Source organism: Cyprinodon variegatus, unplaced genomic scaffold (assembly GCF_000732505.1).
Source record: "Cyprinodon variegatus isolate N-32 unplaced genomic scaffold, C_variegatus-1.0 Scaffold45, whole genome shotgun sequence".
Lineage (NCBI taxonomy): Eukaryota > Metazoa > Chordata > Actinopteri > Cyprinodontiformes > Cyprinodontidae > Cyprinodon > Cyprinodon variegatus.
This window is the reverse complement of record NW_015150498.1, coordinates 883758-903059: the sequence shown is the minus strand read 5'-3', so window position 1 is coordinate 903059 and position 19302 is coordinate 883758. Positions and strand designations below refer to the sequence as shown.

The window sequence follows — 19302 nt, the reverse complement described above, 5'->3', positions numbered from 1 at the left end:
AACAACATTAACGTAGAAATTTTATTATCACGTCCTCTGGATGTGCATGATATATCTGTCTTTGTAAATCATAATAGTTCATATTTTTCCTTATTCACATTCTATTCTCACTGAACATAAAGCCAGTTGAAGCTGCTGAAGCTTTTAAAATGAAAATACCGGAACCGGAAACTTCAATTTGTTGTCAACGACCGTCGGCTAGCTGCTTTGACCTGAGGTGTCCTCCAAGAGCAGTGATTTGACAGGCAGCCAGGAATAAAACATTAAAATATGGTTTTCGAGGAGAAGATGATCACGAACGGGGAACCCGAAGATGTTAGTAGTAAATGCTTTATATTTTCTTAAGAATATACTCAGGAATTCCTTTAAAAATGTAACGGTCACCGACCGAATATGCTAGCTTGTCTTAGCTTCGGTATCAGTTATTTTCCGGTTTATTAATACGACATCCTAGATTAATCACAATCTAAAGTTGACCTTTTTTGCATTGTTTGCATCATGGATCTAGGTTTACAAATATTGACAAAATTAACTTTTATTGGCTGGAAGTGAATGATGCCATTGATTTGGTTGTGTCTGTTTCAGGAGGAGGAAGAGGAGGAAGAAGAGGAGGACTTGGTGGTGAGTCAGCAGCCTTTTTGCTCCAGAAGATTTCATTAGTTATAATTTATTGATTTATTATTGTTTTTCTCTGTACCACCATAAGACTTTGATTAAATATGAATGACATCTATTGAGTGGTTTTAATGCGATACTAATGAATTAAGAAGTCTAGTTCGTTTCAAACTTCAAAATTTAACCAACAGTTTCTAACCTTTTTGCCAAAAGAAGTTTAATAATGTATATTATGGGCATAGATAATGTTGAATCAGTTTGTGGAAAAGCATTGGATGTCAAACAGCCTTTATAACTAATATTAATTATGGAATAACTTCAATAATTACAGTTTTATCTTGTCCTTAGCATTTTAAAAGGAATTGGTTAAGTTTCCCTCTTCTGGCATTGCTAAACCTCCCTCTCCATGTGTACGTTATTGAGATAGATGGTGTTTTGGACAGGATTCTCCAGCCTTAGAGCAATTTTAAAGTTATTTGTTCAGCTCCTTTTGTTACGTACTGAATGTTTTTCTCGCATTCTCTTGCTTACAGCCTTATGAACCGTAAGCATGCTTTAATATTTTGTAGAAAATACAATTTCACTTCTAATAGCTTTCTGTTGGATATGAAATTAAGTTGGAGATCACAGTACTGTAGTATATATTTACTAAATTAACTTTGATTATAGGACCCTCTTGAAACCTTGCGGCAGAAGTGTGAGGAGACGGAGCACTGCATCCACTCTCGGGAACGTTTGGAGTTATGCGAGACCAGAGTTGGTTCTCGATCCCAGACAGAGGAGGACTGCACGGAGGAATTGTTTGACTTCCTCCATGCTCGGGACCATTGTGTAAGTACAGAATGTACCAGTTGGACCCTGCTAGGTGATTAAAGAACACAGGTCATAAAAGCAAAGATTCACTATTGTACAACAGAGTGGTCACCTCGAATAATGACAGTTATCGAACTTAAGGCTTTACGTGTGTTTTGTTTTAATCTACCTTACTTAGTCACAGATGTATCTATCGGCAGAGCTGGCGAGGGCATACTTTTTGCTTGAAAGTTTGGGCTAAATGTGTACACTGTGAGTGGCTTTGTTACTTTAAATTTTATGTCTTGTCTCTTTACAGGTGTCTCACAAATTGTTCCATTCTGTCAAATGAGGTCCCCTGTGCCTGGATGACTCGATGACCACTTTCTCCAGAAGTCAGACTACCAGGAGGATGGGGGTTCAAACTCGCACATGTGTTTATCTGCTCCGTGTTGTAACTTAAAAATGTGTTATCTAAACATGTGAAAAAAATGTATACAGTCATTGTGATTCAATATATCAATAAAGTGGCTTAGATGCACAGATTTGCTGTGTTCTTTTTTTTTTTTTAAGTAAATGCTGGTTTTCATTATTCTTGATTACACAACCATAATTACAAATTTGCTCTTGACTTTTTAGTAAAGGTTAATGTGATTAGCAATCAAGATTTTGAGCAAGAAAATATGTTTGTTATAAATATGAACCCAATGAAAGCGCTTGGAAAAAAAATCTTGTGTTTTCACTTTTGTAATATGTTCCCTAAAGTTAGAATTTTTTTTTATTTTTTTAAATTTTTATTTTCTTTAACAGTTATCTATATTCCTTTCCTTTTTACCCAGTGTTTTACACAGAGCATCCCCTTTTTACTGTCATTGCATCCTTGACGACACAACTGACCAACTGGTACTTGTAATCCTTAAAATATTCCTGATTGCAGGCTGTGAGACAGATATACAAGATATCCTGTCCTACAAAATCTTCAACAAATAGCAGTGATGCAAACAGAACACACAAAATAAATACTGCCAATGTACCCTATAACACATCAAGAAAATGCGCCGGAAAACCCACTATAACCACAAACCTCTGAGCTATTATGGGAGCAAATATTACAAAAAACAGTTAGTAACCAGATGGATACTTATGTAAGTTTTGAGGTTGTGTAGCTATGTCTATACAGCCAGACTTAAAATTTGACAAGGATAGTATAGAGATCTCCCTTAATAATAAGAATATAAACATAATTGTCCTAATTCTTTTTCACTTAACAAAAATCAATAACATTCTGGGAAATTATCCTTTTGATCTTCAGGTCAGTAAAATGTTTGAAAGACCCTATGCCATGCCTCTTTAATCCAATAAGGGGCTTGTCTAGGCTACTCAAAATTCTGCCTGGGGCACTTTAAAACTCATTGTAAAGTGGCAATCAGTATAATCTATTAAAACCATATATTACATTTTTTTTTTTTTAAATCCATTTATTACATATCAAAGGAATTATATCTTATATAAAATTTAATTAATTTTGCTAAAGCCCATGGGTAAAAATATAGGTATCATTTGCTGAAAGTTGTAGACCAATCGCCTCTAATTATCTGACTGACGGTGCTGTGGAAAGGCGTGCATGATTATAAGCGTTTAACTATGACTATATTCCAATATTGTAAGATATGGACGATTGATCTCCACGTCTAGTGAAATATCAAATATTGACAACTTATTTTTTGTTTTAATTTCAGTATTTCTGGTTTTGTTTATTATATCTAATTAGGTTTCATTTATTTTTTTAAGCATTTGTTTATTTCGTTTGCCCCTATGATATTCTGTTGAGAGAAGGGAATTCAATTATTACAATTGCAATTAAATATAATATACAAGATATTTTTGACAAACTTTCTACTTTTAAATGTTTTTTTTATTTAATGGATTATCTTAAGAAAACGACATTGATAGAAAGAATATAACATTTATTAACTTAATTATTATAATTTTATTTCATTTATTTTTTGTTTTGTGGATCCTATAGCATCCCGATGCACACTCATTCCAGTAGATGGCGGTAAAGCGCATCAATAAGTTGCTTGCCAACCGCCATAAAAGAAGAAGGCGATTTTTTATTTTTAACAAAACATTTATTGAACAATGATTTCACAACAAACAGTTAAAAAACTCAGGTCATCAGCACATTATTATTATTGTTATTATAATAGCAGCTTGTTATATTTTAGCTCTCCAGAGTCAGAAATGGTGCACAAAACAGAAGAAGATTCCAACTTTCACTTGTCTGTGAATGCAGCGCTGGGGCGCCCTCTGCTGGTCCAGCAGTGCTGCAGCTGACGTAAGGAGATGAGAGGTAGGAATGTTTAGTGCCGCTTCATTTACTTTAATAGCCTCGACTCCATTCACAGTGAACGTTGTGTTCTGGCTTCATTTAGCTGATGGAAACTCTGCAAGATTTAGTAAAGGGAGTGAAGATGGAGAGACAGACAGTGGCTCTACTGAGCTCCGCTGCTTGCGGGGTGGGAGCCCTGCTGGTGGTCTTCAAGACCGTCAGCGACCACCGGGCAGCGAATGAAAAGACCGAGAGGGCAAGGAGCCGGAGGACTGAGAGCCTGCAACGGGCTGAGCAGGAGGTGCTCCGATACAAACAGGCGGTGAGATCCACATTTATAAACACCTGCTTCTAATGCATGCACCATTCCTCCTAATTCAGACTATATGGCGATTCAACCCCTGCTATCTAAACACATTTGCAAACTTTGATCCCTGATGTTGCAATCCACCATTGTAGGGATAATAAACAGGCCTTTCTTTTCCATGTGGAAATAAATCTAAGTGCTTAAGTTATATTCTTTAAAGATCACATATATTAACAATTAATAAAATTATTTGGAGGTACTTTCTCTCTGCAGATACAAAAAATAGAAAAGCATAACCTAAGAAAATACAAAAAGCAGTATTTATTCATAATTGATTCTTATTATGGGACCAGAAATAGTTTTAAACCAGCCTGATCAAATGCAAAAACTTACTTTCACCATTGTTAAATGTCTCATTAGATTTTTTTTCCCTGCTTCAGTTTCCTAACCACATGTAGGCCATATTAAAGCCAGACTTGTAGAAAATAAAAAATCAATTAAATGCTCCTAAAGCTGCTCAGAAAGCAACAGTTCTTTGTAGACAGTTTATTTTACAAAACACTGCAACATTTTTGAACCAATAACATCACAAAACGGTTAATGTAGATACGTCAAATGGATGAAACAGGATATTTGTTTGGTGAATAAAGCCTTTCTTTCCTGTTTAGGATAAGATGTCTGCAGTGAAGGACAGTTTTATTTCTTTCTAGAAGCTTTTTGATTGTTTTTCTGCCTTCTCCAAGTTTATTTTAAACCCACTTGCTGCTTTTTTAAAAGTAGTCAACAATTTTTCTAATGCCAAAAACCTTCTGCATAGTTTCTCATTGATTAGGAGCACAAATTTGGCTGATTCTGTCTGCTTTCTCAGGGTCGACGTTAAAAATTGTGGCTTTTCTTGTGATCACTTCATTTTCTGTTGAGTTTAAATCCTCAGACCAAAGAGGAACCTGTGCCTTATTGTGCCAACCTGTACTGTACCTGTGCCTCAACTTGTCCATTTTTGTTCCTTTTAAATCCTGGGTTTAAAATAAACTTTCTTAAATAGCGTTAAAATGTGCAACCATTTGCCAATGTCGTAGCAAAAATCAATCAGCATTTGTGCTTTTTCTCTCCTTAGCATAAATCCTTCGACTCTGCCGCCATCTTGTCACTGTCTTTGTCTGAGTTGACGAAGAAGCTGCGGGAGGGTTCACTGTGCCCCGAGAACGTGTTTTACTCCTACATGGAAAAAGTTCAGTATCCATTAACGAGCACTATTTCATTACCTCTAACCCCTTTATCCATGCCCGTCATGCAATCTGATGTATTTTTACACAAATGCAGTTTGAATTGAAATCATAGCAGCTTCCTTTCAAATAGACTCTGGCTGTTCACAAGAAGCTGAACTGCTGCACAGAAATTTTGCTGGAGAGTTTTGACCAGCTGAAAAGCGTCGACTCCAACAAGGACGGTCTGCTGTACGGGGTTCCCATCAGCATCAAAGACAACGTTTCATATAAGGTAAACAGCTGAAGGAATTTCACTGTGGAAGTCTCTGTGTCGTCTGGTCAACTTTCCTGCTTTGTATGTGTTATCTCACTCTGCCCTCTGCTGTCTTTCTCTATTTTCTCCTTACAATAAAGAACCATGACTGCTCCTGTGGCTTGATCGTAAACCTGGACCAGCCAGCCCAGAAGGACAGCGTGATCGTGGAAGTGCTGAAGAAACAAGGAGCCATTCCTTTTGTGAAAACCAACCTGCCACAGGCACTGTTAAAGTAATGAGAATTCATGACACCTTCATGGCACAAAGTTTGTGCTTAGTATATAAAAAAGAAAAATGTGTCTTTTCTCTTTAGTTCAAACAAGCAATCTGGTCTAAACACTTCATCACTCTCTGACATTAACCCAAATTATACCTGACCTGTTTTAGGTCAGTTAGGATTATCAGAACTATTTTCCTTTGCTTTAACGGCAGAGTTTGGTGTGCCTTCTTATATTAGTTTGCATGAATTTTGGCGACTACCTCCCAGAGGAACTGCTGTAACTGAGTCGGTTACGGCAGCATTTGTAGGCCATCTAGTTTGCTCATAACTTGGGCTAAAACATTGACTTTGTTGCCCTTAACCTGCTTTCTAATGAACTGGAGCATAGAGTGATTCTCCTTCTGGTCGATGTGTTGAGATTTGGTCTTTATATTTCTACATATTTTTATTTACAGATCATAACATCTATTTTGTTCATTTTTAATGAAAAATCTTTTTTAAATTGTCTTTTTATTTGATCCTTTACGACTAAAACATAGCTTGATGAACAGACTAACACCTCAGTAGTTCAGCACTGATGCATCTATAAACCTGTAGCCTATTTTCCTTAATTCACTTCGGGCTGGAAGTACCTGCGCTGTTATGTGGCTGTGACGCCATGTTGAATGGCTCCAAGCTAGCAAACATTCAAAGAGTTATATTCAAGATGGATTTTGTGTATATGAAGAGGCAACCTGCATCAAGCTTAACTCAGTCACTAATGGGAACTCCATGTAAGCTCCATCCATCCATTTTCTGTCATGCTTTATCCCAGCTGGGGTCATAAGGGTGCTGGTGCCTATCTCCAGCTGTCAGTGGGCGAGAGGCAGGGTCCACCCTGGATTGTTTTGCCAGTCTATCCCAGGGCAACGCCGAGACAAACAACCATTTATCACTGACACACACTCACACCGAAGGAGAATTTAGAGAAGCCAATTAACCTAACAGTCATGTTTTTGGACTGTGGGAGGAAGCTGGAGAGAACCCATGCATGCTCAGGGAGAACGTACAAGCTCCAGGCAGAAAGACCCTGGGCCAGAAATCAAACCCAAAAACGTCTTGTTCCAAGGCAGCAGTGCTACACACTTCTCCACTGAGCAGCCATTCTATGTAAGCAGATTTTTTATGTTGTTCTTTTTTCCATGTAAGCTAAAAAAATGAAAAAGCATGTCCAGTAAGGCCGTGAGCTATGAGAGCAAGCAGAAGAGTGCTGCAGTTCTGGGCTTTGGCCACAGGTGGCAGTATCATTACAAAACTCCTTCAATTAATTTAGCCATTTTGAACTAAATCATAATCATATGTGCTTTTGAGAATTGTTTTAAAGCATATTGACCTTTGTGTTTTCTCAATTCAAAGTGTGTAATAAAAATATTACATTCAGTATTCTGGTGTATTAAACAGAAATTGCTGTCTTTCTAATCCTAACTGACGTAAAATATGGAAGTTTAATCTGATTTGAGAACAGACAGGGAGTTTTACAGAGTTTATGTAAATATCTTTTTTCTTTGCAGCTATGATTGCAGTAACCCCATCTTCGGACAGACTGTGAACCCCTGTAATGTCCTGAAGACTTCTGGAGGTTCCTCTGGAGGAGAGGGGGCTCTCATCGGAGGAGGCGGCTCCATTCTCGGAATTGGCAGTGACATAGGGGGAAGCGTCCGCATACCTGCCTCTTTCTGCGGCATCTGTGGCTTTAAGCCAACCACAGGCCGGCTCAGGTGCGTGTGCCTCAGATGGTTTTATGGTTGCCTCTAACGCAATGTCTTTACCTTTGCTCTGTGTCACCATCAGTTCACAGGGCATGGTATCCATTTACCGAGGTCAAAAGTGCGGTAAGTGTTAATAGTCAACAGTGTCGCATATTGACACACTAAGGTCGTCCGTTGGAAATTATGTTCAGAGCTGTGCCTCTTGTTACCTTAGTGCTCCCATCACCTGGACCCATGGCGCGGGATGTGGACAGTTTAGCTCTGTGCATGCAAGCTCTTCTCTGTGACCACATGTTTTCCTTGGACCCCACTGTGCCACCTTTGCCCTTTAATAACCAGGTGTGTCCTCTGATGCATAGTGTGTGAACATTTCAATATAATATTTACAGTAAAAAACTTTTCAGATTTATTCTGTTTGAATCTTTTCTCAGTTTTTATTTCCAGCTTTTTTTTTTTTTTTTTTGAAATATGCTTTAGATTTAACATGTGGAATATTGTGATATCATTATATTTGTATAACGGGATAAGCTGATATTATACAATTTCTTTTATACATCTTTCCTGAAATGGTTTTACTATATGGATCAATTGGACTCATTTTAGTTCCTAAAAAAAAAATTACTAAAGGTGAGAATTTGCAGGCAGATTCATCACAAACAACACAAGTGAGTTTTAAATTAAATAACTGCAGAGATCTTGAAATAGGAGTTATCCATTAGATTTCTCTGCTTATTATCAGTCCTATAATTTGTTTGAAGGAAACAGAAAACACTGCAGGAAGTCAGAATCATCGAGGTGGAGGAAGTATGACAGAAAAGGAATGCCTTAAACCTACTATTGGGGTCACTACAAACAGCTAAACGTCTGACTCCCTCATAATGTAATATTTTCTTTATGGATTAATAAAAACAGCATCTTTTCTTCATAATATAGCTTTAACGTTACGTTTAGGCAGGGAAGGTTTCAACTCTGATCTTTAGTTACACAATTTTTTTGCCCAAAGAATGGGCCCTAATTTTGAAAAATCTAATTGTTCTGGGATTTAATAAATATAAATAAGGTTTTTAATCTCAGAAAAACTTAGAAAGGAAAATGTAAGTCTGAGTTTAAAGTTTGTTTTAACAGTGATTGTAAAATAGGAAAAGAAAGAATAGAAATTAACATTTTAAAGCTTTATCTGTTATCACTTTGTGGAGGAGAAAAAACATAAATCCTTGGAGTGATGAAAGCGCTGGAATAATTCCAGGTGATGAATGATGTTTGCCTTTCAGTGTTGTTTTGGTTGAGCTTACCAGTATCAATCTGACTCATCTTCTGGGGTCATTTTTAAATAAACCATAAAACCTGAAAAAGCACACCAAATGTCATCTTTAATGCTGATACCAATTTAAAATATCAGAATAAAAGCGACTGTCTTTCTGCAGACGTACCAAAGCTCCAAGCCTCTCAGAATTGGTTACCTTGAGAATGATGGGTACTCACTGCCTCCTCCGAGCATGGTTCGCGGCCTCAGAGAGGTCAAAGCTTTGTTGGAGCAGGCCGGGCACACCGTTAGTTCAAAACACTCATCTTTTTGCATACTCCAGCTACTGTATGTAGAAAGTGCAGTGTTTCTAAGCTGATCCTCATTGCTTTCAGGTTGTGCCTTATGAACCTCTGAGGGTGAACGAAGTTGTCACTGAACTCATCATAAAGGGTTTGTTTGCAGATGGAACCACCAGCATGCTACAAAAACTGTAAGTTTTTCTTTTTTTGTCTTTTCTTTTATCATTATTCTGTAAGCGACAGGAATAAAAAAAAATGTCCCTCAAAAAAACAAAATCTACACAAGTTCTTAAATTGAACAGCACTGCAATGACAAAAAAACCCCCGTGGGAAGTGACCAGGAGGCATCCGGAACATCCGGAGCCACCTTAGCTGGCTCCTTTTGACATTAAGGAGCAACGACTCTACTCTGAGCTCCTCCAGGGTAACTGAGCTCCTCACCTGATCTCGAAGGATGCGCCAAGGCACCCTGCGAAGGAAACTCATATCGGCCGCTGGTATTCGTAATCTTGTCCTTTCGGTCATTACCCAGATCTCATGACCATAGGTGAGGATGGGAACGTAGATTGATCGGTAAATCGAGAGCTTTGCCCCCGACTCAGCTCCCTCTTCACCACGACAGTCCGATACAGCATCACTGCCGATGCTGCACCGATCCGTCTATTGATCTCATGCTCCATCCGTCCCTCACTCATGAACAAGACCCCTTGATACTTGAACTCCACTTGAGATAAAGACTCTTCACCGACCTGAAGAGGGGATCCACTTCTCTCCTGTGGAAAACCATGGCCTTGGATTTGGAGGTGCTGATCCTCATCCCGACCACTTCACACTCGGCTGCAAACCACCCCAGTGCATACCGAAGGTCCTGGTTTGATGAGGCCAACAGGACAACATCATCTACGAAAAGCAGAGAACATATCCCAAGGTTCCTAAACCAGACACCCTCCAGTCTCTTGCAATTGAAGAGATTTTTTTTTAATCAGCACTTTGAAACATCTACTTTGTTTCACCAGAAAAATGCAGCATAGTGGACGGGAGTTCAACTAAAGGAGGACAAAAATAATTAGTATCCATTATTGTTGGGGTGTAGATTAGAGACTGACAGAAATTTGATAGCAGGTTGCATCAATTCTAGCTTTCTGTAAGCAGTAATCGCATCAGATTCATTTAATATAGCTTAAAACCTAATTAGCACATGTTTTAATTTTCCCACATCATGCTGGCATCACTGCAGTGATTTCTGAACTGATTAGTTCAGGAGAAAACGTTAACATAGGCTACGTTCACACTGCAGCCTGAAGTGACCCAAATATGATTTTTTGTATTTGCCCATATGCGACCTGTATCTGATGTTTTCGTGACAGTCTGAACAACACAGATCCTATTTTTTCAAATGCGACTCGGCCCACTTGGCTATGTGGTCCTGAATCCGATTCGAATCTGATTGTTTCAAATGTGACCTGCGTCTGAACGGCCTTTAAAAGCGTCATTAATACTCAACAAAGGTCACTATTGGGAAGAAAAACAACCATGGCAGAAAATAATGCAGAGAGCGGTCTTTTTTTAACCATCTTAAAAAGACTAAGTGTTTAAGGTAGATCGCTAGACAAGCTCCAGCACTGCCACACGTTTACTTCTGTAAACACAGAGTGCGCTATCTTGTTACGTTATTGCGTCCTCTACTACGCATGTGGGACAGTCATGTTGTGTGAATGCAGTTACAACAGGAGATCAGATACAAGTCGCAAATGGGAATGGCAACACACAAAAAAAATCAGATTTCACAGAATTGACATTAAGGCCTGCAGTGTGTTAGAGGTTCTGATTTCACTATTTGGTCTGACTTGCAAACGGTTATAGCTTTCATCAGTTCCATGGTATTTTCCCCTTGTTGCCTTGCCAGTAAGCAACATTATCTGGGTGGGCCCCATGCCAAGTACAGCATCCTGCAAAGAGACGTCCTAGTCCACAATTGCGTGGGGGGCTACCAGGAGTCAGTGATGGGGCCCCTAAGCAACTGCAGTCTCTGCTTACCAACAGTTACGCCATTGGGGGCGCAGATTTTTTTAAACTGTTCTTAATCCAAAATAACAAAACAAAAAAAAGCACTTCCCTGAACGATAGGTTAGGGGAAACTGAAACCGTGGTGAAATAGAATGGATCATGAATAATAAAATTCCCTGATGAACAAAAAAAGGAGACGATCTCCAGGATACATTCCGGATTGATGTTGGTGATATAAAGAATAAAATCAGCATCAGTAGAGATGAATTAATCCAGATGGGATGCAGATATGTATATGCTTTGCTTTTTTATGTATTTATTTTTCTTCAGTTAAAGGTATTGTAGAGGATTTTTTTAAAAAGACCTGCTCTCTCCACTTTAATATAAAAATGCATGTACAAGGGCATGCACAGGTCCATTTCTCCTCATGCGCGCCCTCTTTAAAATGTGCTGCTCTCATAGATCATACAAGCTTACTGCAGACATCCCAAGTCTCCCGGATGTTCAGGGAGTCTCCCTGATATCGATAGTTGTTTACGGATGCCCGCGGGTCGGATAAATTATCCCGGGTTTTAGACTATGGGAGGTGGTGTTTTCTTAATGTGAGTGAGAGCGGGCAGGCAATAATTCGTGCATCATGTGCAGATTAGAACTACTGAGATTGCGCAGACAACAAATGAGAGCGTGGTGTAGGGAGGAGGTTACTGTGAAACCTGTGCAGTGTATCTGTCCAAAGCGATGCTCTGTTCAACGAACCTTCCAGGTGACTGGTTGATCAGAGAGCTGATTGGATCAGTCCGATAAGTTTCTCTTGGTTACTCTCTGACAGTCACCTAGTTACCACTCAAAGCTGTGCATCCTGTGAAACGGCAGAGGTTGAATCCTCGAGTAAGAAACGAAAATATAGGACTATTTTTACAGCAGAATATACTAAAGTATATCCACGTCTATTGAAGGTGAGGAACAGTGGCGGATCTAGACCAAATGTACCAGGGGGCCAGGAGGGGGCCAGCGCGTTTTCATGGGGGCCCAGTAAAGCATGAAATAAAAACAGGGCAAGGGGGGGGGGATCTCTGTTACTGTGCCCACATACAGCGGGCACTATATAGTGGACGATGATCACTGCTTTTTGTCCCGCTGGCCACGTAACTCCTCCTTCACTGCGCTGTGCCTGCACCATCTTTGTTATTAGTCGCCGCTGTCGGGTAGCATTAGCCTATGGCGACAGTGGGCTACTGTGACAGCAAATCCCATAGTGCTTTGCGAGGAGAGCTCTCCACACAAAGCATTCTGGGATATATCTGCCTTTTGTAGTCTGTTTGAAATTGGAGACTGAGACACAGCAGACTGCAAGGAACAAAGCTTCCTTTTGATTTGGACACTTGCAGAGCTCACAGTTATACAGAATCTCACAGTGAGCTCTGACTGGGGTGACTCATTCCCCTTCTACATATAGAACACTTTCGCACGTATAAGAGTTATAAAACATTAACAGAAACTGTTTTGTACAATGCAACGGTTTCCACAGAACTGAACTCTTTACGTGTTTCATAGAAACTGTTTTACCATTAATTGCTCTTCCTTGTTACTGTTTAAACAACACCTATTTCAAACTGACCGTTCCCAGCTTCTGCACAGATCTTTATCCTGTTTAGAAACACTGCAAGGTCATCTTACACCCTTGTGACCTTCAGCAAATATGCTGCTTGCTTAAAAAGTAAAATATTAAGTTGAACACACAATTTTAACTTCACACTCTTCTGAGGCCTTTCTCTCCTTCTCATACACACTTTTTTTTTTTGTTACGACCCTCGGCTATTTTTGAAGAGCCGCGGTGAAAAAGGTGAGCTACAATGACTGTCTGAAACCGTAGCTCACCACACATATACGGCTGAAAGTGCGCATATGCAGAAAAAGATTGCTAACATAGAACGGCCTTACGTAAACGTATCACCAGAATGATTGACAAGTTGGAGGAACACTTATTTAGATGATCCCTCTGAAAATAATAGATCGTCATCTATACCTTTAAAGCCTTTAAATTGATTAAATGCTTAGTTTTGAATTCCAGAATATCAGGGAAAAATCTGACAACAGGTCCAGTAACATTGATTGAGTAAAGTTTCCGAGAAACTTCTGTCAGTCCGTTGTTTTATATGTCTTCCCTGAAATGTTTTAATAACAGAAGAGATTGCTCATCCATTTGTTTATTACTAAGACCAACCTTAAAGTTATTTATTAACCTGATCATTAACAGTTATTAACAGTTTGGTTAAATTTTAACAGACCACAGTTTGTAAAAATCAAACCCAAAATTTCCAGCCATGAACTCTGACAATGTATCACCGAAACACAGCTTGTTGCTTAGCAGATTTGATCTGATTGTATTCTCTCCTGTAGATAACAGGGATTTTATTGCTTATGTTTCAGGAAGGGGGGGCCTTTGGATCCCTGCCTCAGGCCACAGGTTACCACGTACTCTATCCCCAAGTGGTTGAAGAGAACCCTCATGTTCCTGATGAAGCCCTTTGTGAGTTCTGTCTCCCTGTTCCAGAAATAACAATATGATTCAGATGGAGATTTACTTTTTTTCTCACGTTATCCTCAGTCTCCTCGGATCCCTGCTGTCCTGGGCGCCCTCTGTGGAGTCAGGTGTGATCATGTTTCCATAGCTTGGTTGCTTACATTTTTCATAGTTTTCTTTTAAAATGTTTCTTGGAACAGATTGCTTTAGATCTCCTCCTCAATCTTATTGTGTTTGTAGATCACCCCCAGATGTTTGGAAGCAGCATGCTGATGTGGAGGTACTGCATTTACCCAGCAGATGATTCCTATAGTTTTTTATTTATTTTTCATTTTGTTTTAATTTTTGGCTAATTGTGTGTTTTGTTTAGGACTACATTTCTGAGACGATTGCACACTGGAGGAAACACAACATAGACGTGCTGCTGTGCCCCATGATCGGACCAGCTTTCAACTTTCTGTACTGCGGCCAACTCACATGTACGATACCCCAAGTAGCTTCTTTTAAACATTTTGGACCTCATGTAGAGAAGAGTGGCTAACTTTCATCCTCAAAATGTTTGGTATTTGTATGAAAGAACCTTTGACATATTTGCCTGCCCCTAAATGCACCTGCAAATTCCCTAACCATCACGTGTCCAAATAACCATGGCAACGATACCCTCAGGCTGTCCTTGTCAACACACCTCAGTGACATTTTTTTTAGAGCCGACCAGCAACGTATTGAGTAACATCAGTGACTCTAAAGAATTTGAAAATCAACAGTTTTTCGTTGTTTTGTTTTACATTATTTGCATCAAGTCCAAAAGCGTCATCTAGCTACTGCTGTTCAGCTCAGCTACAGCTTAATGTTGATCATTGTAATTTTTAACAAACCACCATATTTCTATTAGGAACACTGTCACCTTAATATGTGATATAAAAGTATTGTCCTTTAAATATAAACGGTCACAAAAAAAGAGGTCAGCCATTTCATAGCCTGCTTAGGTCTGTTTGTAATGCAGCTATTATATTATAATACTTAATAATCATTGTTATTACTATTATTATTATTATAACATAAAGGAATCCTGTGTTAAACTAGGCCAAATTAGCCTACCAATACATTATTGACATGTTTGTGCATCACAAAGAGTTGCATGGCTCTTTTATCAAAATATGTACTGTTCATAAAAGAAAATGCATTCCCTGGAGGTGTTTTTGTAGTGATATTAGGGCGGTAATCATATTTGGAAATCAAATCTTTGCTTTAATTTGATGATGATTATGCTTTTATTTGTGCAGGGGCAGTGCACCACAAAACATTGACCTAAAATTAGGAAACATGCCCAGTGTCATGTTATATAGCAAATTATACTAATTTCTACCTGTAGCCTCTCTTGACAGGCTGATATTAATCATAGCTGTTTTGCATGAAAATATAGGAGAGAAAACATCCATTGAACACACATACTAATACAAAAACAACCGCATATATCATAACACACTTTGTGGAAAACTGTTCACTGCATCTCTATACAACACTTCTGCTAGTCACTCATGCACACATGCATTTACCCTCTCGAACACATACTTTCTAAATAAACCAGTAATACTTTCATTTAACACATTCATCACTTATGAGGGAAAACGTGCTTAAATAGAAGCTGTTTTTTCATCAAATTAACAACATTGATAAACTTTTAAATTTTATGATCTAATTTTGTATTTCACTGACTCATGCAAACAACAGGGAAGATGGATCCAACAGGTCTTACATTTTAGAATGCTGCATTCTCCTCTAGAGGTTGGCTTTTTAACTTTAGTTGGGCTTTTTTTAGCTCGGTTTAACGACCCTAAAAGCAGAAGCCACAATATTATGAAGGCTGTTAGAAATTGAGCAGATGTTAGCATCATAACAAGGTTATTCAAATTTAAGAAGTTGTATTTGGGAGGAATCAGTCAGCGGTCATATTGTCTAGAATCCTTGTTGTGAATTTTTATTGCCCTTTTAAAGGACGATTCAGAAAGTTTGAGACTCTTTGCATGCCTGAGACCGGTTAGTTACAACATCAAATAAAAATTTTTTAAAAAAATTTATTAATATATAAATATTTTTAGTTTGTTAAAGATAGGCTCTCTGTATGCACCCTGATGCTCTATCTCTCTGGTTCTTTTCCCTGAAAAGAGATCACTTGGGACAAAATCTTTAAATAACACTTCATAACTTATATGTATTAAATAACCAGGAGACATGACAACAGATTCTGATAGAAATTGTAATCTTACTCAGATCAGAGAAATTGCTTAGAATGTACAGAAGGCAGCTGCTCTTCTTCGGGCTCACCTCTCAGGAAGTGGCCCTCATTAACAGTTAAAAAGGCATTTTATACATCTCCAGTCTGCCATATCATCTTATTCTACATCATACATGTTAGCAAATGATTAGACATCCATGGCTCAAGCCTAATCAAAATATTACACTTCATTCTTATCTGAAGGACACAGCTCTCATTCCATTTCCAAATCTTTGTCAAGTACAGAATAAAGATTATCACTGTATATCCAAACAGAGGAACTGTCTTAATTAGATTAAAACATCATTTCTGAGACGCAACAGGCTGCCAATACCAAGGTGTAATAAACTCACACATTTTCAATGATAATTATCCTAACTAGCACAGTTCTTTCCAGAGTTGCACATATCTAAACCAGCTAATTAGCCATACATTATCATGACCAGGAGCTCAGTAAGATCTCTGACTGCACACTTTCTGCATTCTGTTATGGCTGCCATCCCCCCACAGTTATGCACATCTTCTAGCTTGGCCACCTGATGAATTATCACACCTCACTTGTTTGGAATTAATCTGCTAATGTACTACCCTTTTTTTATTGAGAATTAAGGTATGTTTTCATATTTCTTTTTTAGGTATGTAATGTTACTGCATGAGACATTATGTGATAAAAAAAACTGTGACGTTATCAAGGTTTAACTCATGCTCCTTGCAGTAAATAAAACTAAATGGAGTCATATTGTAGTGTATTTACCTATGTTATTTTTGTTTTGTTTTTTTGCTGTGCCGCAGAGGCTCAAGTTAGGTGTTTTGGAAGAGATTTATCAGTGGAGTTGAAGAAAAGTGGCATATGTACCAAAACAATCCCATATCAAGCAATCTTTCTCCAAGTTCTACTTATTCTTTCCTCCTTTTCCTTTAGGTCTCGCCAGCATAACAATGCTGTACAATCTGCTAAATTTTCCGGCTGGTGCGGTCCCCGTATCCACAGTGACGTCGCAGGACGAGGAAGACCTCAAAGATTTTAGGGGCAATTACCAGGACACCTGGGACAAGCTGCATAAACAGGTGATACTGTGCTTATTGGGGCAAGCAATAGCATTTTAATCTTTAAAACTAAAATTATGATACTTTGCACTTATGGACAATCGGTCACATTTTTTTCTGTTTTATTTAGCAAAAGCACTACTGCAACAATTATTGAATATTAAACTAACTAGCTAATTATTTGTGTATAAAAACAAAATACATTTTAATCAAACTAAAGATCTTTTTTTATTTTTTTATTTTTTTATTTTTTGTCCTTTGTCCTTTCCTCTCTCCCACTGATAAAGCACAATAAACCACCTTAGTGTGGAAGTACCTTCTACGTCCAGTAGGGAGAAGCAAAGACCACAGTGTTCAGTTGGCATGGCATTTCATTGGCATCATCTCTCTGTGTTTTAGGCTGTGAGTGGGGGCGAGGGTTTACCCGTGGCGGTGCAGTGTGTGGCCCTGCCGTGGCAGGATGAGCTCTGCCTGCGCTTCATGAAGGAGGTGGAACAACTCGTAAAACACAAGAAACCTTAGAACTATGTCGTTGTCCTGCACCACACAGCCAAGCAAAATTATTTCTGGAGTGGTGCATTATGAGCACATTATGTTTGATAAAAATTCAGGTTTTACATGAGGTAGGTAAAGCTTAATAACTGCAGCAAAAATCCTTAACATTGTGAAAAGGGAAAAAAAAAAAGCAAACGAAAAAGAAGAGAAGGAAGGTGATTAATGATTTCTTAAAAGTAGCTAATAGTTTGTAAGAAAAAAAACAAACATTAAAACTGATTTATTTTGGGGGTGGTAAAAATATTTTTGAACAATAAATCTACTTAATGCTAGCAACAGTATTTTATTAGTAAATACTTTGCATTGCCTATATTGAAATGCCAAGTAATTTAGAAATGTTTATTAATATTTCTTGTTTTGTTTTTTTACTTTGCATATAAATTCTAAAAGAAATTTTTTTAAAAGCAAGTCATATTTTTTTATAGCTGTATTTGATCTTGACCAGAACACAAATGACACATTCCAACATGGGCAAAAAAAGTGTGCAATTAATGTAAAACAATTTGTATAATAATCCTAGCTTCTGTAAAGAATAATAAAGATAAAATGTCATATTGATTTTTTTGTTATTAAATATCTAATATGATTTAGCAAATAAAAATGATAAATAACTGGATATCATTTTTCAGAATCAGGAGATTATTTTCTTGTTATATGTACACTTATTCCTCTGAACATCTGGGTAAATTCTGGGATGCCTTTACAGTGAAGCAGGTGGCGGAGTTAATATTTAATAAAGTAATAAAAAATAAAGGTATGCATGTTTTTAAGACACCTGTCTGCTTTGATGACCTAAAACCTCTTTGTTTTTCCTCTACACATTCACATCGCTGAGCAGCACATGAGTGAAGATCATTTTTATTCATATTCAGAATGGTTGTTGCGTTGATGCCTTTGCTGGAAAAAGGAAAGAGATAAAGGAGACTAATGACACATGGCGCCTCCATCTTCAAGGCTAGTGCACCGTGTCCTCATATAGTGATTACCCCGTGTTATTGTAAATATGTGTTTCTGTTGGGTTTACATAAATTTACATACGTGTGTAAACACTCCTGGAATGGGAAACCATTAGAGGCGATGTCGGCGTTTTCCATTACGGCCTCTCTGTTTCGTTTTTGTTGTGTTTTTTTTGGTTTGCACTTCAGCCGTCTATCCAAATGGAAATGGGCCGCACGCACGGCGGAGGACGGAGGGCACATTAGGTGAGGAGGAGAGCGGGAATTGAGAGGTTGTTCTTAGCATTATCTGCAGCACATAGAGAGGCAGTGTGCCTCTTGCTGTGCCACTCAGTCAGGGTGCATTAAGCCTTAAGAGCCAGTGAAGAGACTCAGGTCTTCAGAGGGAACTTGACATTGTTCATAAATCCCTCAGGATCGGAGACAGAATTAAGGACACACACATATATATGCACTTCAGTTGGTCCCATTTTACACATCAGCAATTAAATGATTGTGTATGTTTTATTAAAATAAACACTGTTATTATTTATGTTGTGCAGTACTATCAAAATTGTAGTACTTTGGGAAAAAAAGCACACATTATCACAGGAGATGTTAATCATGTTTTATGAGTTATTACAAAAAGAAACATTTGCCAAATGGACCATAGACTTTTTTTCAATTTTGACTTTACGCCTCTTTTTTTATTTTGAATAACAGCTTAATGTATGCATCTTTTGATGTTAGAATTGTCTCTGCTGATTAATTGTAAGTTAGGCTAAATATTGATTGGATCCTGTTAAAAAGCACTACACACCCTTTTATCATACAAAGCCAGAACTGTGGAGTTCTTAATCGTCTCTTTTGGTGATA

The 19302-nt window shown here is 38.1% G+C and overlaps 2 protein-coding genes across 2 annotated transcripts; both read left to right on the top strand.

Moving 5' to 3' along the window:
* The first annotated feature begins 176 nt into the window (after positions 1 to 176).
* On the top strand, positions 177 to 1953 carry LOC107081966 (cytochrome b-c1 complex subunit 6, mitochondrial). Its single transcript, XM_015370355.1, has 4 exons — positions 177 to 315; positions 586 to 621; positions 1285 to 1446; positions 1727 to 1953. Exons 1-4 carry the CDS (start codon positions 271 to 273, stop codon positions 1757 to 1759), a joined length of 276 nt encoding a protein of 91 aa, XP_015225841.1. The 5' UTR covers positions 177 to 270; the 3' UTR covers positions 1760 to 1953.
* A 1791-nt stretch (positions 1954 to 3744) lies between these two features.
* Positions 3745 to 18885, top strand: faah (fatty acid amide hydrolase). Its single transcript, XM_015370353.1, has 15 exons — positions 3745 to 4061; positions 5164 to 5277; positions 5406 to 5546; positions 5669 to 5802; positions 7341 to 7547; positions 7621 to 7661; positions 7753 to 7877; positions 8963 to 9088; positions 9177 to 9274; positions 13521 to 13620; positions 13699 to 13742; positions 13855 to 13894; positions 13985 to 14093; positions 16812 to 16957; positions 17336 to 18885. Exons 1-15 carry the CDS (start codon positions 3846 to 3848, stop codon positions 17456 to 17458), a joined length of 1764 nt encoding a protein of 587 aa, XP_015225839.1. The 5' UTR covers positions 3745 to 3845; the 3' UTR covers positions 17459 to 18885.
* The last annotated feature ends 417 nt before the right edge of the window (positions 18886 to 19302 follow it).

What these genes read in the sequence shown, in the direction of transcription:
- faah (XM_015370353.1), top strand. Translation starts at nt 3,846, where the DNA reads ATGGAAACTCTGCAAGATTTAGTAAAGGGAGTGAAGATGGAGAGACAG. An exon ending in CTGCCACAGGCACTGTTAAA is followed by an intron (nt 5,803 to 7,340) that starts GTAATGAGAATT and finishes TTTTCTTTGCAG; the next exon opens with CTATGATTGCAGTAACCCCA. An exon ending in CTTTGCCCTTTAATAACCAG is followed by an intron (nt 7,878 to 8,962) that starts GTGTGTCCTCTG and finishes GTCTTTCTGCAG; the next exon opens with ACGTACCAAAGCTCCAAGCC.
- LOC107081966 (XM_015370355.1), top strand. Translation starts at nt 271, where the DNA reads ATGGTTTTCGAGGAGAAGATGATCACGAACGGGGAACCCGAAGAT. An exon ending in CGAACGGGGAACCCGAAGAT is followed by an intron (nt 316 to 585) that starts GTTAGTAGTAAA and finishes TGTCTGTTTCAG; the next exon opens with GAGGAGGAAGAGGAGGAAGA. An exon ending in TCCATGCTCGGGACCATTGT is followed by an intron (nt 1,447 to 1,726) that starts GTAAGTACAGAA and finishes GTCTCTTTACAG; the next exon opens with GTGTCTCACAAATTGTTCCA.